The 19,617-nt window shown below is 41.8% G+C and overlaps 2 protein-coding genes across 4 annotated transcripts in view; both read right to left on the minus strand.

Annotated features, from left to right (window-relative positions):
• Positions 1 to 19,617, minus strand: part of LOC139364591 (homeobox protein Hox-B3a-like) — a 57,331-nt gene that overhangs the window by 11,319 nt on the left and 26,395 nt on the right. For all 3 annotated transcript variants that reach the window (XM_071101462.1, XM_071101464.1, XM_071101465.1), the window contains exon 2: positions 14,092 to 14,280. Coding sequence is in view for 2 of the 3 variants with exons in the window: in XM_071101464.1 (XP_070957565.1) it covers positions 14,092 to 14,280 (189 nt within the window). In the remaining variant the exon portion in view is untranslated. The remainder of the gene's footprint in view (positions 1 to 14,091; positions 14,281 to 19,617) is intronic.
• On the minus strand, positions 17,129 to 19,194 carry LOC139364593 (homeobox protein Hox-B4a-like). The gene is made up of 2 exons (XM_071101468.1): positions 18,456 to 19,194; positions 17,129 to 17,457 (listed from the first exon to the last, which is right to left on the minus strand). Exons 1-2 carry the CDS (start codon positions 18,877 to 18,879, stop codon positions 17,129 to 17,131), a joined length of 753 nt encoding a protein of 250 aa, XP_070957569.1. The 5' UTR covers positions 18,880 to 19,194.

Below are 19,617 nucleotides of genomic sequence, written 5' to 3' on the forward strand. Positions count from 1 at the left end.
CCATCACAACTTCTACATGTTAATGAATTAATGTTAATGAACACGAGCTGGGTGCAAAACAACCGAAATTAACAGGCATGCAGCGGGGCTACATCTCGATGTGACGGATTGGCGTTCGGTTTTCCAAGTGACCTTTGCGTTGAAGAGCAATAACTCACCAGATTAATGATCAATCAACGGAAGAAGTCTACTTTGGAGTCCTCTCTTAATGTATTATATTTATGTATTAATCCGGGCCTTGCTGTCCAAGGCTTTCAAAGAGCCCGCGTGGGCTTCTGGAAGTCAGCGAAACGCCGACATCCCATTTGTTGTGTAATTACCAGGCAGTTGTTAACAGCAGAGTTAGTGACTGGGCGAAAACATAGCCAGCAAGCAACAATAAGGTCCTTTCCAAATCCAAAATAATGCCCCAGTATCATGCGCTCACGTGATGCGCGTAGCTCAACATACTCTGGTTTTGATAAAATTCTGGCTACTCTTCATCCCTTGTTTGGTGCCTCCAAAACGACGGAGAAATATATTTTCCTTCACATTTTCCGGATTGGTTGCTTCTCTGACTTTTGCCCCATTTTGCAAGGCACCACCCACCCCAAAATTATATTTTTTTCTCCTAATTTCTGGGAGGTTGTAGTTTTCATCGGGTCCATTCGCCGAATTCCGCCACCTTGAAATGCAATGAGGTCTAACGACTGGCTTCCCAAATGGCAAATGACAAATTGTTCTAAACGACGAGAGACATGATACATCTTATTTTCCCTCCCATTCTGCCGGATGACATGAGACTTTCAACACCATGGACTTAGTGAGAGAGACCGGTGGGGATGCGAGGCCTCTGCCTCCAATCTTTGGGTGATAAAAGGGTTTTCTGCACTGCTCACTGGGCGACTGGTGGAGCAAGGGGGCATGGTTTTACACCCACGCAGATAGCCCTCTACTAAAGATCTCCGGATTACAATTCAACTCCCATTTGAGGCCCGGTGACCTGAGCGTTATGTCTGTATCCCGTGGAGCTAGTTGTGATTGCGCAAGAGAACCTACGCAAGTTCAGAAGTGGTGTGCTAGTGTTTGAATAAGAAACATGGGCAAATGTGTTTATGCAATATTAGCTCGTTGTGCTTTTAGAGGCGAATGTCATTAGGTCACGTTCTTATGGTGGCGTTATAGCTAAATGTACCAAGTGTTCACCTCATTTGTTGGAGGTGCGAATGGAGAGGGAAAGGTGCCAGTGGAGAGGGAAGAAATGGATGCCTTGCTATGGCATCAGTGCCACTGACTTCTCTGCATATGATGGACTTTAGCTTATTGGCTTTTGGTTGCAGAACATAGAACATCTTCATGTTCTACATTCTCATCAAGGAATCCACTTCCATCAGCTAGTTTCAATGAGAGAGCAGGGTTAATCTTTATGAGAGAAGGGCTCTAGGTGGTAATCTTTAACCGGGAATTCAAAGAGGACACTGACTTGGAGACGGCTGGGGTAGGGGGCCTTATAGGTCACAGGACCCTTTCTGTTCTAGGGAACTTAAAAAGTGTCCACCTCACCAATATGTGAGGATGGGGTGGTGTGACCAGGCTTTTAGTGAATTAATGGTTAGATTTAGTCCTACCAGGTTTTACTGGAACCTGGAGCTATTTTCAATATAAAAACGACTTAAATTGAACGGTTAGATTTTAATAGTACCTTTTTGACATTTAATATGCTTCAGAGATGATGCTAATGATGGTTGTGTTGCGGAGTGATCCAAGGCGTCTTAAGCAGATGCCACTATAGCAAATAACTTGCATAAAGGTCATATGGACGCTATCCGCAGCTGTCAGATATTATATACTGACACACAGTAGTTTTACTTTCCCTTTTTCCATTGGAGCTTGCCTATATTGTCAGTGATGTATGATAAAATCAATTAAATCATGGCCACTTAGACTTTTGTGGTTTCATTCAGTTTTCCATCCCATGACGCACAAACTGCCAGGTCATGATTTCCACGGAGCCATCCAGCTATGGTTGATATGCAGTACAGCCTATAGACAAAGTGAGTCTATAGGAGTAAATTAGTTTTATAGAAGTATAGTGGTAATGTCAAAACATGGTCCTCGTGTACTGAGATAACCAATGGACCAGATTAAAATCAAAGTGTATTGGTCGCGTACACAGTTTAGCAGATGTTATAGCGGGTGCAGCGAAATGCGTATGTTATTAGCTCCCAGCAATGCAGTAGAGTGTCAAACAGGTACACAAATAATGAAATAAAATGTTAAAAACCCAGAAACAACAACAACAAGAACAACACGTATGTGGGTGTCTATTGTTTGGTTTTCCTTTACGCGCAACTACTTATTGTACGTTGAAGAAGCTGGAGTTGGCATGATGTTCGTGTTGGTTCCTATATAGTTGCAAATCCACGTGCCTTGTCTTTCACTGACATCTTGCTCGTGTTTATCTCGAGGGTCGTCTAGATCATGCTTGCATAGATAATGAGTTTACAATGTGCACTTGTAAAATGGCAGTTGCCGATAATCGGCTTACAATGGTTTTACATTGTGCAAAGTTGACATCTGCATGTAATAGTATGATTTCATTTACTGCATCTCTTGCTGTACTAAGTCCTCTAACACCATTTATTTTTCATATTCTTGTAACATTAGCACATGTTGTTAGTGAAGTTGTGCGCCATATGCCTTTTATCTATCTCAATATTTCACGGATGGGTCATTTGGAATAGAAACAATATATTTAATCGACTCGAAGTATTTGGAGTTTGCAGATGTACAGACCGAGACGCATGGGAAGCAAAATGATCAATTACGGTAAAGGCTCACAGAGGGCCTCTAAAATGCCTATCTTACTATTATCAGTGAGCTCTCGAGGTCCTCTGAAGTCAACATGTTCTATTTTACTAGAACACCTATTTTACACGCCTAGAGGTTAGCAGTTACAGTATGAAAGACAATATCTTTAAATTGCCCATTAACCTCCAGGTCGTGTTAGAATTAATAGCGCTAATCTACATTACTTCACATAGTCTAAAACGCCATTTGTAGGTTTGTGTGGCGCACAGGTTGTTCCACAAACAGCAATAATGAAAATAATAACAAAGAGAGCCCGTAGTGATGGGCTTGATAGTATATTTGGATTCCCAGGGAGACAGAAAAGCCGAGGCTAGTTTGGGAGCAGCTAGAGTAAGCAATCCTTTCACACGGTCATAAATCAGGAGCACATGCATCTTCTTTTTACACCTAGCCATCAGATCCATTCACCGCTCACCCCACACCGCGAGTCCCCCACTCCACTCTCTAAACATTAGATGCACCGCACTTTACGCAATGAGTACACTTTTAAATGGGGGTGTGGGAGCCCAGATATTAATGCTTGACAGAGAAGTAGAACGAAGAAGAAGGGGGACAGGCAGGGAGAGGTACAAAAAAATGCACTGAGAGGGAGAGAATGGAGAGCGGGTGAGGGAAAAGAGAGAGAGGGGAGCGAGTCGCCCTTTAACCCTCCTCGGTTACCTATTCGAAGGCATCTGTCTTCGGCTATTCGAAAACACAAAAGTTTGCGAGCTCAGGCACACCCAAAGATGGGTCACACAACGGATAATTAATGACTTGTCTACAGAGGAGCATAGAACACTGGGAAGAGCCCAAGCATCCGGCGTCAGTCGATGCCTGAAAACCTTACCTGACTTCCAGCACTTCTCTGGGTCTCATGAGCCAAGCTTGATCAGCGTTTGCGGGATTATCTACTGTAAACGCGCCTGGAATATATAGTGTTTTGCTTTTTGGTGACCTTGGATGCGTTGTGCGTAATTTGGCAATGGTATCTTTCCACTAAACAAAACAAAATAAGATCATTTACATGGCAGCTTTGGAAAGCTATAAATCCTCAACCGCGAGCAGGACGGACTGCTCACAACACATGCGCGCGCGCACCCATCAACACGACGGGGTCTTCCGAGCCCGAGTGCTCCCGAACATGGAGCACCCTTTGCACTTCCGAACTCTTCGAACCCTGCATGCGATTCCTTCGGGTTTAGCAGTCAGCAGCAGGCGATAGATTCCACCTCTACCCTCTACCTCTTTTTTTTCCGCTTATAGCTGCTTGCGTGGAGCGGGGTGGATTGACACGGTGAACTACTGAACCAGTGGACTTACAGGACACACAGGGTGGAGAAGGCAAAGGGGTTCGTCTGTCCAATAGGGATCTGACTGCACCGCTGCGAGGCCGACACGCGGGCCATATGGCGATTACAACCTGCGGGCTTCTGCAGGGGTGAACGTGGTCAACCTCATTCCGATACTGCCATTTTCTTTCCAGAGTTAAATTCATTTTTAGGCTGGGGGTGGTTGGCGGATAACGGGTAGTATGTTCTTCACGAATTAAATAGGCTTGCGTCATAGCAGGGGATATAAAAAATAAATGACCTCTATCTTGATGTGCTGTAAAGCTCTCACCCTGTGATTGTTTTTTTCATTGCACTAACGTTTGTACATTTTGTAAAGATTATTACGTTTTAGAATTTGTGACTAAGTCGGATGCACTTGGCTTTGTTTCTTGGCTGATCCTTTTTTGCGTCTGAGTGTTATCTGCCTACGCTCAGACAACACACACACACACACACACACACACACACACACACACACACACACACACACACACACACACACACACACACACACACACACACACACAGAGAGAGAGAGAGGGAGAGAGAAATAAATGGAGAGAGAGGGATAGAAAGGGGGAGAGAGAAAGAGATACAGGGTATGGAGAGGGTGGTAGAGATACCCACACGAATAGTGGGAAGTTCAATTACACTGATGCAAATGTGCCACGATAGTATCCGAGTTATTTTGAGTCCTGCATGAAAAACCTTGCCTTTCTTCTGAACATTTCCGGCTTGGTACTCTTATCGCTCCCCTGCATGCTCTTCAACCGGGTGAAAATTCTCCTTGCAGCCTCTGGATACGGTTTCACCGGTCATTTTTCATGCGCTTTTGAATTGCTGCTCTTGTAGATCATTATAAATTAGCGCGGGGCTTCATATTGATTTATTTCCGAAGGGGTAATCATTCCTGCATTACTGAAGGCCGGGGAAATACCTACCTGGCCAACCAATATCTACATGGCCCCCTGAAAAGAATTAGGAGATTGAAATAGACTACTCACAAGGATAATAATAATAATACTGGTAATATAACTTAGGAGAAATAACAGCTATTATTTTCAAGTTTAAGATTCAAGTTTAAGACTAATATGACCACTAGATTGATATTTTAGCTGTATTTTCACCTGCTTTTAATAGATGGTTTGGGGAGCTATATTATTGTGTCGCTTTTGGGCAAGTCATTGAGCATCTATTATGTCAAATTTCTGCTTAATATTATGGCTAAGGGTGGCCAATGTGACTGAAATAAAGAGGATACATATTACGCTTATGTTTTAGTGGATAAATGCAAGATATTTTAGATATGTTAGATGGTTATATTTCCATTGCGTAAAACTTAAACTAAAGCTTTCGATATGTATTTACAATGGGCAAATATTGCAATTATAGAGCTAAGTTAGATCGACGTTAGGACAGGCTTTAGAATGAACAGTTCTCTCTTGCTTGGATATATTAAAACAATCCCATTGCTTTTTGTGGACCTCTTGTCCAGGTTATTAGATACATGTGCTACTTATTTACGCGTAAATGAATGATTAATGGTACGTCTTTTGTTTTTTTTGTCCACAGGAAAAGTATTGTGTTCTAGTGAATGTCGCCCTGCAGTGTTATGTACCATGCATGCTATTTTATGTAAAGGTTCCGTTATTGTTTTTATACTACAATGAGTGAAGTAAGCAGTGTCGTAGTCTATCTATAATTGTAAAAAGGAAGTGCAACAATTGAATTTAAGCTACCTCCAAGATACTAGTGTTATAGAGCCACCATGTTCTTTGTGCAAACAAATTGCAACAAAAAAAAAACGGATGGAAATACATTTATCTCGATATGTTTGCTGTAGCACAACAAAACGAATACTTTGAGGTAAGCAAGAGAATATTCTGGAGAAAAGGGGCTATGCTTATGAATGGTGTATTCTTGGAGGGTCGCGCCTTTTTGTGAGAGAAGGGCTCAATATGGCTGCCATATATTTGTATTGTTCCCACTGCTGTTGAGCGGGAAGATGCGCTCGTGCTGCCTTGTCTCTTATGCGTGGGATTCTAACGACCTTGTCTGGGACACAAAAAATGATAAACAATAATCAGACACACTTACGCACACATACATAGAGCCATATAGAGATATGCATATAGAATCTGGACGCCGTGAATCAGTTGCAGGTTGCTGAAAAGGTTTTTGAAGTGCAATAGCCTATCCTATAGAATCGAACCAAAGAGCAGAGCCATTCAAACAAAGGGCCCACATTCAGCTTTCAACCTCTAGTTATGGCAGGGAGGGGAATATAGACAATTTGTAATAGTATTATACGGATGCTATTATAGAAGCCTCATGTCCCACTGTTGCTACCATTACATGCTAATTACAAGTATTACTAATAATCTATTTGTAGCCTATTTACGTGTATTAGACCTGTGCGTAATGCTAATAGTTCGTTTTTTACTATATGCTATTAGCATTTGTCTTGGCACCATGATTATGATGCACAATTGTTTCCAACATAATCTGAGCACCCAGCCTAGCTACCCATCTGACTGGCGTTTGGAATAATTTTTCCAACGCTGGGCTGTCATTGAAATCAGACATGAGGCGGTTTCAGTGAACGGTGATCTCTTACGCGCACAATGTCCCCCTTCTCATTGCCCCCTGAGCGTCCACCGAAATGAGCTGGAATATTGTTTTTGACACAGCGCCCGACATCAAGGAGCGCCGCTGGAATAGACATTTTGAAAAGTGCTGCCCCTCGCTGCTATGCCCATTAATATTTGATGGGAGCCACCGAGTTGTTCTAATTTTGTTACACAAAGGTTTACACTAGCGAGGCGAAGGGGAGGATTGTGGAAGGAGCCAGCCATGGTAATGACATTTAAGCTGTTTTGTATTCATGAATACAAGAAAGCACTGTATAATAAATATGTATTGTTATTATTATTAGGCCTATTATTATTATTATTATTATCCTACAAAATACTGATTTCATTGTCTGTATTGTCATCCTTTTTACACCAAAATGTGAGTAAAACATTTTCAAGTGGGAAACTGTTGCAGTCTTTGTCTGTCTTTGTAGTTTGCTCTTTCAATGGCATCAATGCACCATTCAAGTGTTATATCCACACCAAAACAACGTTAACGCGTCATATACAACATTTACTACGGTTAGCCCAGAAAATAACATACCCCCCCCCCCTCCCCAAATGCCACCACAACCAATAAAAATGGTGACTGTGCTATATCACACAATAGTACAGTATACCAAATAATAAACAATACTATCTGCTGTTTACTACACCCCCATATACAGATCTCATTGTGCGTTATGGTGAAATTCAGAAATATAAGCTACTGACATAAATCATCGAATGTTGCATAATTTCAAGGTCGAAGAAAATCCACAGAAATGTCAACGAAAAAATCTGTCGAAAAATATTCTAAAAGAAATCCTCCAGTCCCTTTAGCTACAGTGAGTCGATACTATGCTCTTCACGCCACCCCTCTATACAACACTTCCCACCTAGCTGAATTACAGCCTACTCTTCTCCTAAGTTTGTATTCCAATTAAGTTGTCTATCCTGTCCAAAAAACGTCTGAAGCTCAGGTATTACACCTCTGGCTATGAATAGGCCTATGCTGGCGAGCTCCGGCGCTTTTATGAGATTCAAATGGCGACTAGGCGTTCCCGTTTTGCCAAATTTAAACAAATCTTCCCTTAATTGGTAATCGCATATGCAGTAACTCAAGACCTCGAGCTACTTAGCCTTCATATTAGTTGCTGATCCATTGCCGTAAATCGCCCGCGATAATCAACTGCGGGGGGAGAGAGGAGTGTGAAAAAGGCAAAAGCTTTTCTCGACCGACGAGAGACAAGAAGCACCGAAAAAGCCAGAGTGAGAAACGAGGATCCAGGAATCTCTTCCTCATTCCCGCGTATCATCACTCGCCAATCATTTTCCCCGATAAATGATTTATCGCGGAGACGGCCATAAACAACACAACTCCCTCACAAACACACAATGGCAGCCCGCTGCCGCTGACACGCATATCACAATAAATCAAGCGAAGAAGCTGGCTGAAAAGAAGAGAGAGGGAGAGAGAGAGACATGCAGACATGAAGAAGACCGAGGTGGGATGGGGGCGGATGAGAATAGTAATACGACTGCTTTTAAAATATATACATCGCTATCATTGCATTGCAATACAGTGCAGTACTATGACAAGTAACGGCTAGCATCGTTCATGTAACAAATGCTGAAGTCAAACGATGGAATGATGGGTGCAAACACATACATGATGTCAAAGTACGGAAAGATGAGTATTTTTGACATATTTACCACAATATAACAAACAGCATATAATTCATTGACTCGGGTAAGCCAACAGCGCAGCAATGCACTTGCGTGGAAGTGGCGTTCCCGTTTCCGCTATACTCACAATGTCCACACCACGAGAGGCTCCCGTCCAAATTTGTTTTATTGCAGCCTCTGTGTGTCTCTCCCCTCTCTTTTTTTTCTCCGCTATAGGTCTTGTTTTTAAAAGGACAGTTGAATTTCACGTCAGACACAGGGAGACCATGTCTGCGATATTCCTGACGAATACATATCTATTCTGCAACCTCTGCATTAATTATTTAATGAATCACGTGACCAGGAGGGGGATGGGGTACCTCTCCCTGCACGCTCGCGGGACCACTCTGACCCAACACGCCAGAGCCCACGTTCCAACTTAAATCTTTTACAGAAATATAAAACAAAGACGAGCCTATAGGCATACACCGTTTACTCTAAAGCTCTTTGTGAATGGGAGAAATACGTCTTAGGCTACGTGTGTGCTATGTAGGCTACTGAAATAAGTTATGTTAAGTGGCAATACGAGAGAGATGACATGATACGAATAGAGGATAGTGAAACTCTTGGGTGCGTTCGTTTTGTCTTTATTCCTTACCATCTCTGTTTATGTATTTCGAGATAAGGGTGTTTTTCTTTCGCTTGAAAACAAGAAATCCTTATTTAGATATAGATTTATGCACAGAAGGCGTAGACTAAAAGCCACTTTTGTAATAGCTAAACTTGTTTGATTGGTCTATTGTTGAGATTATTTATGTCCTATTATTCGTTGAAGTCCTTGTTGGTTTGCACAAATCTTTTGTTTACACAATAATTAAATACATTTTTGACCATTCTGGAAGAAATGAAAACGATGCATACACTCTTTTACCCACAGTCAATTTCATAATAACACTATCGTTACTGATGGTGATTCAATATGACACAATTTCTAAAAGATCAAAGAAAACAACGACCTTTTGTGGTATCCTTATTTTCGAACTACTTCGACAGGAGTTGCGAAGTGATAGCACACATAGCTGTGCCGACGAGATCTCTAAATAGCAACCATCTAATTATTAACACATTTGGTGGAAGCCCGTGGCACGAGGGGTGATTCATTTTTGCAGGGACCGTTGTGGAGCGAATAAAAGACAGGTAGCACGCGGCAGATAGGAGAGAGTTGTATGGGGCGACACCCTGCCGCAAGCACTTGGCAACAATGGTACCAATCCTTTGGTGTGCTCTGCCATTGCACTCTCTCGGAACAATAGACCTGGGGCTGTGTCCAACAAACCCATGCAGCTATGTCTAAAGGAGAATCCTGAAGGTCAAACAATAGCAGGACTTGGTGCTGTGCCTGCGAGTAGCAGAGAACAACACAACACTGAAGCTGCTTCCCTTTTCCCCAGGAATATCGTACACAAGAAATTAGACAGCTTGAAGGGAAAACGGCACAAAAGGGTTTGATATCAAATGTAATTACCCCGAGGAATTTAGGAAAGAAATCAACGCTGTGTAGAAAAGCTATTTTCCGGCTATAACTTTGCCCAGCAGGTTCTTTGGAAATGTTTGCGGTCGGGGGAAAATGCACGCAAGATAGGACTACATGCGGATGGCAGAGTATAACAGTACAATTGTGCGTGTCAGATAAAATCGTTGTATCATTATTGTAGCTTTACTCTCTTCGATAAAGCATAGGGGAGACGCAAAGGGACGACTGGGAAACACTGAAGTCCAAAACTAACAACACATTTCAAGGAGTTGCAAAAGATTTCACCCATAATTGAAATCAAATATTTGCAGGGGTGATAGCACTATTAATGATGTCTATAAAGTACACTAATCACAGTAGGCCCATATAAACGCAACATAGATGACCACAATAAGAACAACAAACGAATACTGCTCACAAAAGAATGACACCATATTGTGTAGGCTAATTATAATAGTAATATTAACACCACCAACAACACCAATAACTTAATGAGAATAATTGTGATGATTGCACAGGCCTAATATAAATAATTTTATTTGGACGAAATACATTGCAAGAAAAGGTCTAAGAAAAATGCGTGATCGATGGGAACACCCAAAAGCCTTGTAAATGATTAACCTAATCACTCTAGAATTGAATAAAACTGCACTTAAAACTGAAGTGTACATTAAAAAACCTATTGAAATACTGTGTAAATAAAGAATAGCCTACCTGTGGCGTACTGTTGTTTACAGAAGACATAATAATAACAATAACACTAGTCATCATCATCATCATAATAGTAATAAATGGTCAATAACAATAAATACTCTCATCAGAAATAAAAATCAAATAGCAGTCCATGAAAATCAAAGCTGGAGTTTGGCTATGTAAACACAACGTTATGCTAAAGGCTAGGTTTATATGGGGTAGCAGAGATTGATTTACGAAGGCCAACATCCCGGACTTTATTGGGGATCGTAAATCTGTCAGAGCCGGCAGGACACACACAGCCTTTAAAAATATATATATATTCTGCGAAGGACATGGACTCCATAGGACAGCATTCAGCATCCAGCCAGCATGTAACATAACCTGACATTATACTTTAGTTATTTTAGGTATGTTTCAATCAATACTGTAAGCTTCTGAAAAAAAAATCTAAATCTATGGAAGACAGTCTGAAATATGATAATAAATGGAAGGTAGGCCTACATGATGAACGGTATCAAGCTATTGGCGTTGCGATAATAATTATAAAGATGAATAATTATGGATGCTGTTAGTGTCTGTACTGTAGCCTTTGATATGCATTTATGTACTATATATCTTATGCATGTATGTATGTACTGTTTGTCTGAATGTAGGCCTATCATTATTTGTGCTATTATCATTAGTAGTATAATTAAAGTAGTTGTAGATAGTTGTAGTAGGCTATAATTATAATAGTAGTATCATTAAAGTACTACTAGTAGTAGTAGCTAGTAGTAGTAGGCTATAATAATAATAGTAGTATCATTAAAGTACTAGTAGTAGTAGTAGCTAGTAGTACTAGGCTATAATAATAATAGTAGTATCATTAAAGTACTAGTAGTAGTAACTTGTAGTAGTAGTAGGCTATAATAATAATAGTAGTATCATTAAAGTACTAGTAGTAGTTGTAGTAGTAGTAGCTAGTAGTAGTAAGCTATAATAATAATAGTAGTATCAATAAAGTACTAGTAGTAGTAATTGTAGTAGTAGTAGTAGGCTATAATAATAATAGTAGTATCATTAAAGTACTACTAGTAGTAATTGTAGTAGTAGTAGTAGTAGTAGGCTATAATAATAGTAGTATCATTAAAGTACTAGTAGTAGTAATTGTAGTAGTAGTAGGCTATAATAATAATAGTAATAGACTAAGTAATAAAGAGTAGTAAAGAGGCCAGCTAGAAGTACGCTATAGATAGAAACAGTGCTATTATTCATTGCGTTATCCATTAGTTATCATGCATTACTACCCTTGAAACCGAAACTTATTCGCTAAAATAGTAACATATAACTTTTTGTTTATTTTCACATGGCGCATTTGGTGATTATTTGGTGAAACAGCATCATACTGAGCCACACATTCAGACATAGCCCATGGGTCCACAAAGAAAAGGGAAAAGACTCCAAAGAGAACCATCACTTTTCTAGGCAGCTTGTGCAAGTTATTGCGTGCAAACATTTATGCACAGTGAATGTAAGCTATTTCGGAGGCATTCGTGTACACAAAAACAACACCTTACACAGCCAATAAAGTAAAATGGTGTACTGTACTATGTATTAGTGGACAGTGGGTTAGATTGGGGGGGGGGGGGTTGCTGGCAGCAGTAACAACAGTGCTTTGCTTTACTTAATGTCTCCTTTAAAAAAAGAAAAAAAAGAAGAAACGCTTCCAGCTTTTGCACACAACGTGCGCGTGCGTTCGCTATATATCTCTGTGACTACATGGCGCTGACCTCCGCTCAGTGGCTTTCCACAAAAATGATTCATCAATGCGCGGAGGCTATTTGTTTTGCAATTAGCGGGGTGATCTAAAACAGGCACCGCACCACCGCAGCTCTCCGGGACAAGCGGCAGAGGCTTCCAACAAATCTTGGAGGGCTTTTAGGTCCAAGGAGGGAGGGAACGGGGCTGGAGGGGGACTGAGGGAGCATGATACAATGCAAGGCGTTGGCATACCATATAGTAGTCATATCTGGGGGGGGGGGGGGGGGGGGGGGGGGGACAAAAGCCCCATGACTTCCTGTGTTAAGCTGAAGCTGCTGAAATGTACAGTCTCACTAATAGCGAGGCCTATCAACGAGATGTGGGACACAAACCAAACGTCTCCTATAGCAACCAGTGGCTTAGCCTATATATTTGTGAATCTGAAGGGAACGAGAGAGAAAAAAAAGAATCCATGCAGAATCCATGTTTTCTTAAGGCCCTGTTTGGTGGTTGTCTGAGACGAGATAGCACCGTGCCCCGAGGTTACAGTCACCTCGCCCGGGGTCTTTGCTGGAAATGTAACATGGAGCACTGTGCAGTCTGCGAGAGGTCAAGGGGTACCAAGGGTCAGTCTGTGACTTCGCAACGGACCTAATCGGTCAGAAAACGTGTCCCCTGGTTGAACTCGCGCTCGGCCAGGCCATTCTGTTGTCAATTCCACCCATCGATTTTTTTCTCTCTCTCTGCCTCTCCCTTCGATAACAGTCCCTATATTTTTACAATGTGTTTCTGTTACTTTAACACGCATCGTGCCACACAGGCCCGCAGAGGGAGCAGAAGCCATGGCGCAGAACCTCTGGTCTTTTTTTATATACCCGCAGAGATTGATTTGGAGGGGTCAAGCAGCAGTGAATGCACTTCTGAGGCATTCGTGCTCATGTAAGCAAACTACTAAATGCAATTGCGTTGCAGAGATGTGCTACCAGTCGTTTATTTCGAGGTCAATTGTTTTTTTAGCGATCGGTATCCCCCCATTACTTGACCATCGCATTACTGTATAAAAACGATAGGACTTTAGGCTTCATATTAAAATCTAACTGCCAGTAGCACTAAACAAGTATCTTCAAAAATAAAAAGAAAAATTGGCCAATTATAGTACAGTATTCTAAGAATGTAAATATCCTAATCCTGTAAGAATGCAGTGCATATAGTCAAGCGTTGAAGACAAGGACGCTGTCCACTCCAAAAGGCAACATTACGCATGGGTGTGTAGGCCTATTACAAAAGCCTATACACCCATATCCATATATATAATGTGCTAAAAACATAGGCCTATTGAAATAAGCCACAAATAGAGAGAGCGAGAGAGGAAGAGGGTGAGCGAGAGAGACATCTGACATGTTAACACCATTTCAGGGGTGACGCTTGAAGCCCAAGAGAAGTAAACAGTTACACAAATTCTCAGGAAAACGCAACTTCATTTCTACCCTCCACACCGATCATGGATACACAGCAGCAGGGATCCAGAAGTCCCCACGCTATATCAAAGCGACCATAAAACCTACCTAGCCTTCCTCCCGACCGCAACAAATGCGCGCCTGCTACCCGGCTGTGAAAGCAAGGGCTATGAAGCAATAAAACTCTAACCCAAGCAAACCAACGAAACAAAAGTCATTACCTTCGTCGCTGCCATCCTCGGTAATGCGAAGATTCTCAATGTCGTTGGAATTCTATGAGGATTTTCTTCCAGAAAAAAAGTTTTCTTGGTCAAAAAGAAGGTAGTGGGTTGAGAAGGGGGGGCGTGTATCTTCAAGTGTCTTCCAAGACTCCTCTCCCCTCCTAGCAGAAGGTCCGTGCAGTTGTGCTGCTGAATGACAATAGAGGAGAAGAAGTGTTTAAAGAGAAGAAGTGATTAATGATTTTTCTGTATAATTCTCACATTTTTCTTGGCTCTGTCCGCAAATAATGGCGGTGAACTTTTGGGGCCCCTTAGAAATCTGTTCGCTCCTATTCACCCTCCGAAGGCAGAAGGCTTCTTCTTTCTTTTTTTAAAGGATAAGCATAGAATTCTAAGGTGCATATTGTATGTGATGTCACACGGAAATTCATTTATTTTACTATGCAAGTGCTTGGGGGCTTTTTTGTGAAGACACATATGCGTGGGGACCAATGTATCTATTCAAATAAACGACGTTTGAACTGTTGTGCATATCACAACATTTGGACATAATATCACTTGCCATCTGAAAAGTATAGACACTGCCTAAGGGCCCAATGTGTGTGAGCTATAGACTTAAAAAAGGAGCACATCCAAGAATACTGTGAACGAATTCGATAGTAGGCCTATCACATTGTATGTATTTCAATGGTACTGTGTGTATATTTGACTGGACTTGCTTCAATGTCTTGAGGCATAGCATAGGCCTGTAAGAAGCTAGAGGTTTTGAAAAGGCATTTCATAAATATATGGTGAGAAAAAATCATAAAAATGGATTGGAGGAGGCTATATGGCACAAGGGCTTACATCAACCAACAAGTAATAGAAAATCTTCTCTGTTCCACGGAATGCTAGAAGACCAATTTGAGCCCACACTTTTGTTTAAAGTTCAACACCCAAACATAATGCTATTTTCTCCTGCACTATATTTTCGATACCTGCTCTAAGAGAAGAAAATGAAAATGAATACAAGAGCCGCGCCTTACAAAAGAAGCCATTTGTCTTCTTGATTATCTATTTGGTTGTCAAGGTTTGAGCTATGGCACCGGCCCGCTCCTTTGTAATATAAAAAAAAACACAGCGAGCCAGCAAACACAGAGAAACTGTTGTGCAAAAATTAGACTCATTAAAGCATTAAAAGCCCACGAGCCGAGAACCTATTTAACATTTTTTTTCAAAACGAGGATCCATATTTTCAGCACCAGCGAGCAGCGGGTGTGTGAGCACCGTTAAATTAACGAGAGAAGAGAGTGAAACGAAGGGGTTTGTGATTTAAAACGAGATTACAAGGCATAATGTACCAGGATCACTCATGACCACAAGATATAAATCAACCACGGAGATATTCAGTGATTTTTTTAAAGACAGGCTACATAGAAAGGCAAACCAAAACCCACCATGGGAGGACCAAATTAAATTGAATCATTTTTGTTTTTTTTACACATCCCTTGCTATTAAAGGAGCTGGTCTGAAAGAGAGCGACATATCTCAGTATCTTTTGGAGCCATAGCATTGGGGAAACAGCGGCAGAGGGAAAGGAGGACACACAGAGGATAGATGGACTCCTTTTCAAGCATTTATTACATTTCTATAGCTATTTACAAATAAAAGGTAGACACTGAGGAGAATAAGCAGAAAAATAGCAACATTAAAATATGGAGGAAGAAAAAAATGAACATTTCGACATTATCAGCGACAGGACTGATCTTTGGAATGTAAATAAAAGGAACACATACAAATAAAATACCAAAAATGGCACATGGCGAGAAGAAAGCGTGAGAAAGAGCGAAATAAAGAGGGAGGGGGGGGGGGGGGGGGGGGGGGGGGGGGGTGCGCGCATGTTTATGTGCCAAGAAAGGATACCAGATAGATAAAAAGATAAAATATCAAATTAACGTGTATTCAGTCATGCAATATACGCACCATTTTTCTCTTTACAACTCTGGCCAACAAAATTGCTTAAATTATATTTCACTTACAAGAAATGAGTACGTTCGTATTGCAGATACTTGCCACAAAATTCAAATGAGTTTAACCTGTCACTTCATAACACAAGGCAAGAAAATAATGAACATAAGTACAACTGAGGTAATTATAATAGCAAGGTAGTACATTGCAGTGCTGTTTTTATTTTACTTAGGTAGGTTTGTACCAGATTTTGGTTCATATATGTTTCTATAAGTCCAGCTTTATCCTTCCACTGAGACGACTATCCTATGTTAATACCGTGATTTACCATCTTTTTTCAAATGCACCCTGTCTCTGCTAGAAAGAAAGAAGCGAAAGGAGTCCCTGTAAAAATGAACTAGCAACGGACCTCACAATCGTTGTCAGTCTTCATTTAATTGCATTTGATAAACATAGAATACAACTGAGAATCAGCTATATTTTTCTCTTAAAAAACTTCATGTTTGGAGAACATATTCGGTGTATTTTTTAGTATTGAGGAGAGGAAAAAGGAGTAAGAAAACGGCTCTTGACGAAACAAGGGGGTTATGTATTAAACAGAACTTTGGACGTTGAGGTAATGGGCAGGCCCCACCGTTCACCCTTTGTACTGCAGAGTAAACATGACAAATGGGGCCGAGTTTGGCATGATTAAAGATGAAACACGGATCCATCTTCACCAAATCTGAAAAGTATCTGCCGCCTTCTGTCCTAATGGGGGGGGGGGGGGGGGGGGGGGCGAGAGAGAAGGAGAGAGAGAATGAGAGGGGCACGGGATAAAAAAGGGAACTGGATCAGGTTGTGAACACATCATTGGAAGTGTTTGTGTTTGAATCTTCTCCCCTTTAAAATTTTTAAAGAGACACATTTTCTCTTCGTTTTTTACTCCCCCCCCCCCCCCCCCCCCCCCCCACACACACACACACACATGTTATAACCCTGTAATTGAATTGAAGGGGGAGGTAAAAAAAAACATGGTGGAATCCATGTATCCAACTCCAGAAACGGAGGTTTCAAAGTGCATGTTGGGTGGGTAGGAAAATTAGGGAGGCTATAGGCTCGGTGGAGGCCCGCTGGTTCGGTTCTGAGAGCTCCCCAGCGCGAGCCCGCTGCTTTGCGAGTTTGTGTTGTTGGAGTTACTGTTGGAGCGAATCTTGGTGTTGGGCAGCTTGTGGTCCTTCTTCCATTTCATCCGCCGGTTCTGGAACCAGATTTTGATCTGGCGCTCGGACAGAACCAGGGTGTGGGCGATCTCCACTCTGCGTCTCCGGGTCAGATAGCGGTTGTAGTGGAACTCCTTCTCCAGCTCCAAGACTTGCTGTCGCGTGTAGGCTGTCCGCGAGCGCTTGGGCTCACCCACCCCTGTGTAATTTGGATTCACTGTGGGACAGAGAGCAATATATTACAGGCCATCCCCAAAACACACATGTATTGCATTTGTAGGCCTTAACATACATTATTAATATACAGATCAAAACATTTGAATATTATATTAAATCTGCCTCAGAACGTGACACAAAGTAGGCCTATATAGACATAACCATGCTGGATCATGTTATGCAAAATTCTACAAGTAAGCCTACGTCCATGGATGCTGATAGTATTTTATATACGTTCACTGTGAATGAGGGGCGCATGAGGGTGTTATTAGAGCCTGAATGGGTGCTGGATAATAATTCAACTCATTCAAAACTAGACAAAACACAGTGAATAGTATCCACAAAAAGCCTAATAAAATACAAACCTAATAACTTATCTAAAAGTAAGGCCCTAACTCCTTAATTTTGAATTTCTGGCGAATGGCGCTGGCATTATGCACAGGGCAATGTCTTTAAACGACGACTTTATAATAGTCGCATTTTGTCGTTGTCTGAATGCATGCTCTAGTTCTCAAAGCACACACTCTAATCATTGCTGAATAGTTGTGTGGGTCTATAATAGAGTTCAACTATTTGCCTTACCATTAGTGTTTTATTGTAGTCTCCATAAATATGAATATTTTAGCTTCCATAAAACTTTTCCATGAACAATAGAGAGGCGACAGAGGAAGGTGCACGTTTGTACATCCAACCACTTAAAATCAAATTACCAAAGCATAAAACTGAACTTATGGGACAGTCGAGTCGTCATAAAACCAATCTTAGGAAGAAATGAGAAGGGCTAGGTTACATAGACTTCAAAGGTACTTGGCGAACAAGTGCAATAAAAATTTATGGAGGATGTAATTATATTGCCCTGCAAACAGCCGATCGTAAATCTAGACCAAGGGCTACTTCACGAGGGAGATAGATTTAGCACCGAACACTAAGCTTCCCACCTTAGGTAAACTGATACAGGCTCACAAATACGCGGAGTAGGGAGAAGTTAGCAGCACTTACCGATGTTTACGTGGACTTTTTTCATCCAGGGGTAAACCACCGGATCTTTGCGAGAGCTGGCGGTGGAAGGGCTATGGTTGAGGGGATTCTGGCCACACGCGGGTGGAGGGCTTGGAGTTACGGAGTCGCAATGGTGGCTAGGCTCCGGGAGAGGGGTTGAGAGTCCGGCTGGGGGGAGGACGTGACCCCGTGGAGACATCACCACCGCGGGCTGCCCCGGACCCTGGCACGTCGTGTAAGGCGGGTCGGCGCAGCCCGACCGCTGGTGGTAGATCGACTCATTCTGAAACGCAGGCTCTCGCCTCTGGGCGCTGTAGTAGTCCGGAGAGTGACTGGGTAGGTAGTCATTCTGTGAATATTCCTCGCAGGGTGGAAACTTGGGGTCCACATAGTTGGAGTTGATCAAATAGGAACTCATGGCCATTAATTTCTTTGAATTGCACACAAAATATACTAAAATGTATATCTATCGCTTTACTCGTTTTCCTGTTTCGTAGAACCCTCCTACTTTCTGTCAAGTGAACAAAGTTAAGAATCCATGTGACAGCGAGAGCCAATAGCGTGGATCCTGACGATTCCCGGATAAGGAAATAGGATTAGGCATAGCAGAACCCGCACATCATCCTGGCATAGTATGTGGCATTCGAATGTTGCATACTTTTTTACACACTGGCACGCTCTGCGAAAAGCACGAATCAAAACAATAACAAGCAGACACGCCAGAAATACATACCACCGGAGTTTTACACACGGTCTATAGAGCAGATCAACTAGCCAACCCCCTCACCTGCCCAATTCGCCATACAGTACATAAACAAGAAAAGTGTTGCGTCCCAAACTTGATAGTCAAGCTATATTCCTTTGAACGATTTTTTTCTTCTTTATACTGGAGCTTTTGAAAACAAGGGCTGGGAAAGTGATGCCGTGTGCTCGTTCATGCCAGGCTTTTAAATGCACTCGCTAATAATGGTGAGAGAATGCCCTGGCGTGCGCTGCGTGCAGCAGAAGCCTGTCAGAGATGAATCTAGGCTTGTTTAGGATCGATAGAAAATTCATCAACTAATTCAGGTTACAAAGCCTCCTAAATCACAGCTAGACCTTTGCGTTAAAGCGAGTCACCGTCAGTCCCCCCTAAAGACCACGTTTATCCTGCACACCAATT

This window comes from Oncorhynchus clarkii, chromosome 13 (assembly GCF_045791955.1).
Source record: "Oncorhynchus clarkii lewisi isolate Uvic-CL-2024 chromosome 13, UVic_Ocla_1.0, whole genome shotgun sequence".
Lineage (NCBI taxonomy): Eukaryota > Metazoa > Chordata > Actinopteri > Salmoniformes > Salmonidae > Oncorhynchus > Oncorhynchus clarkii.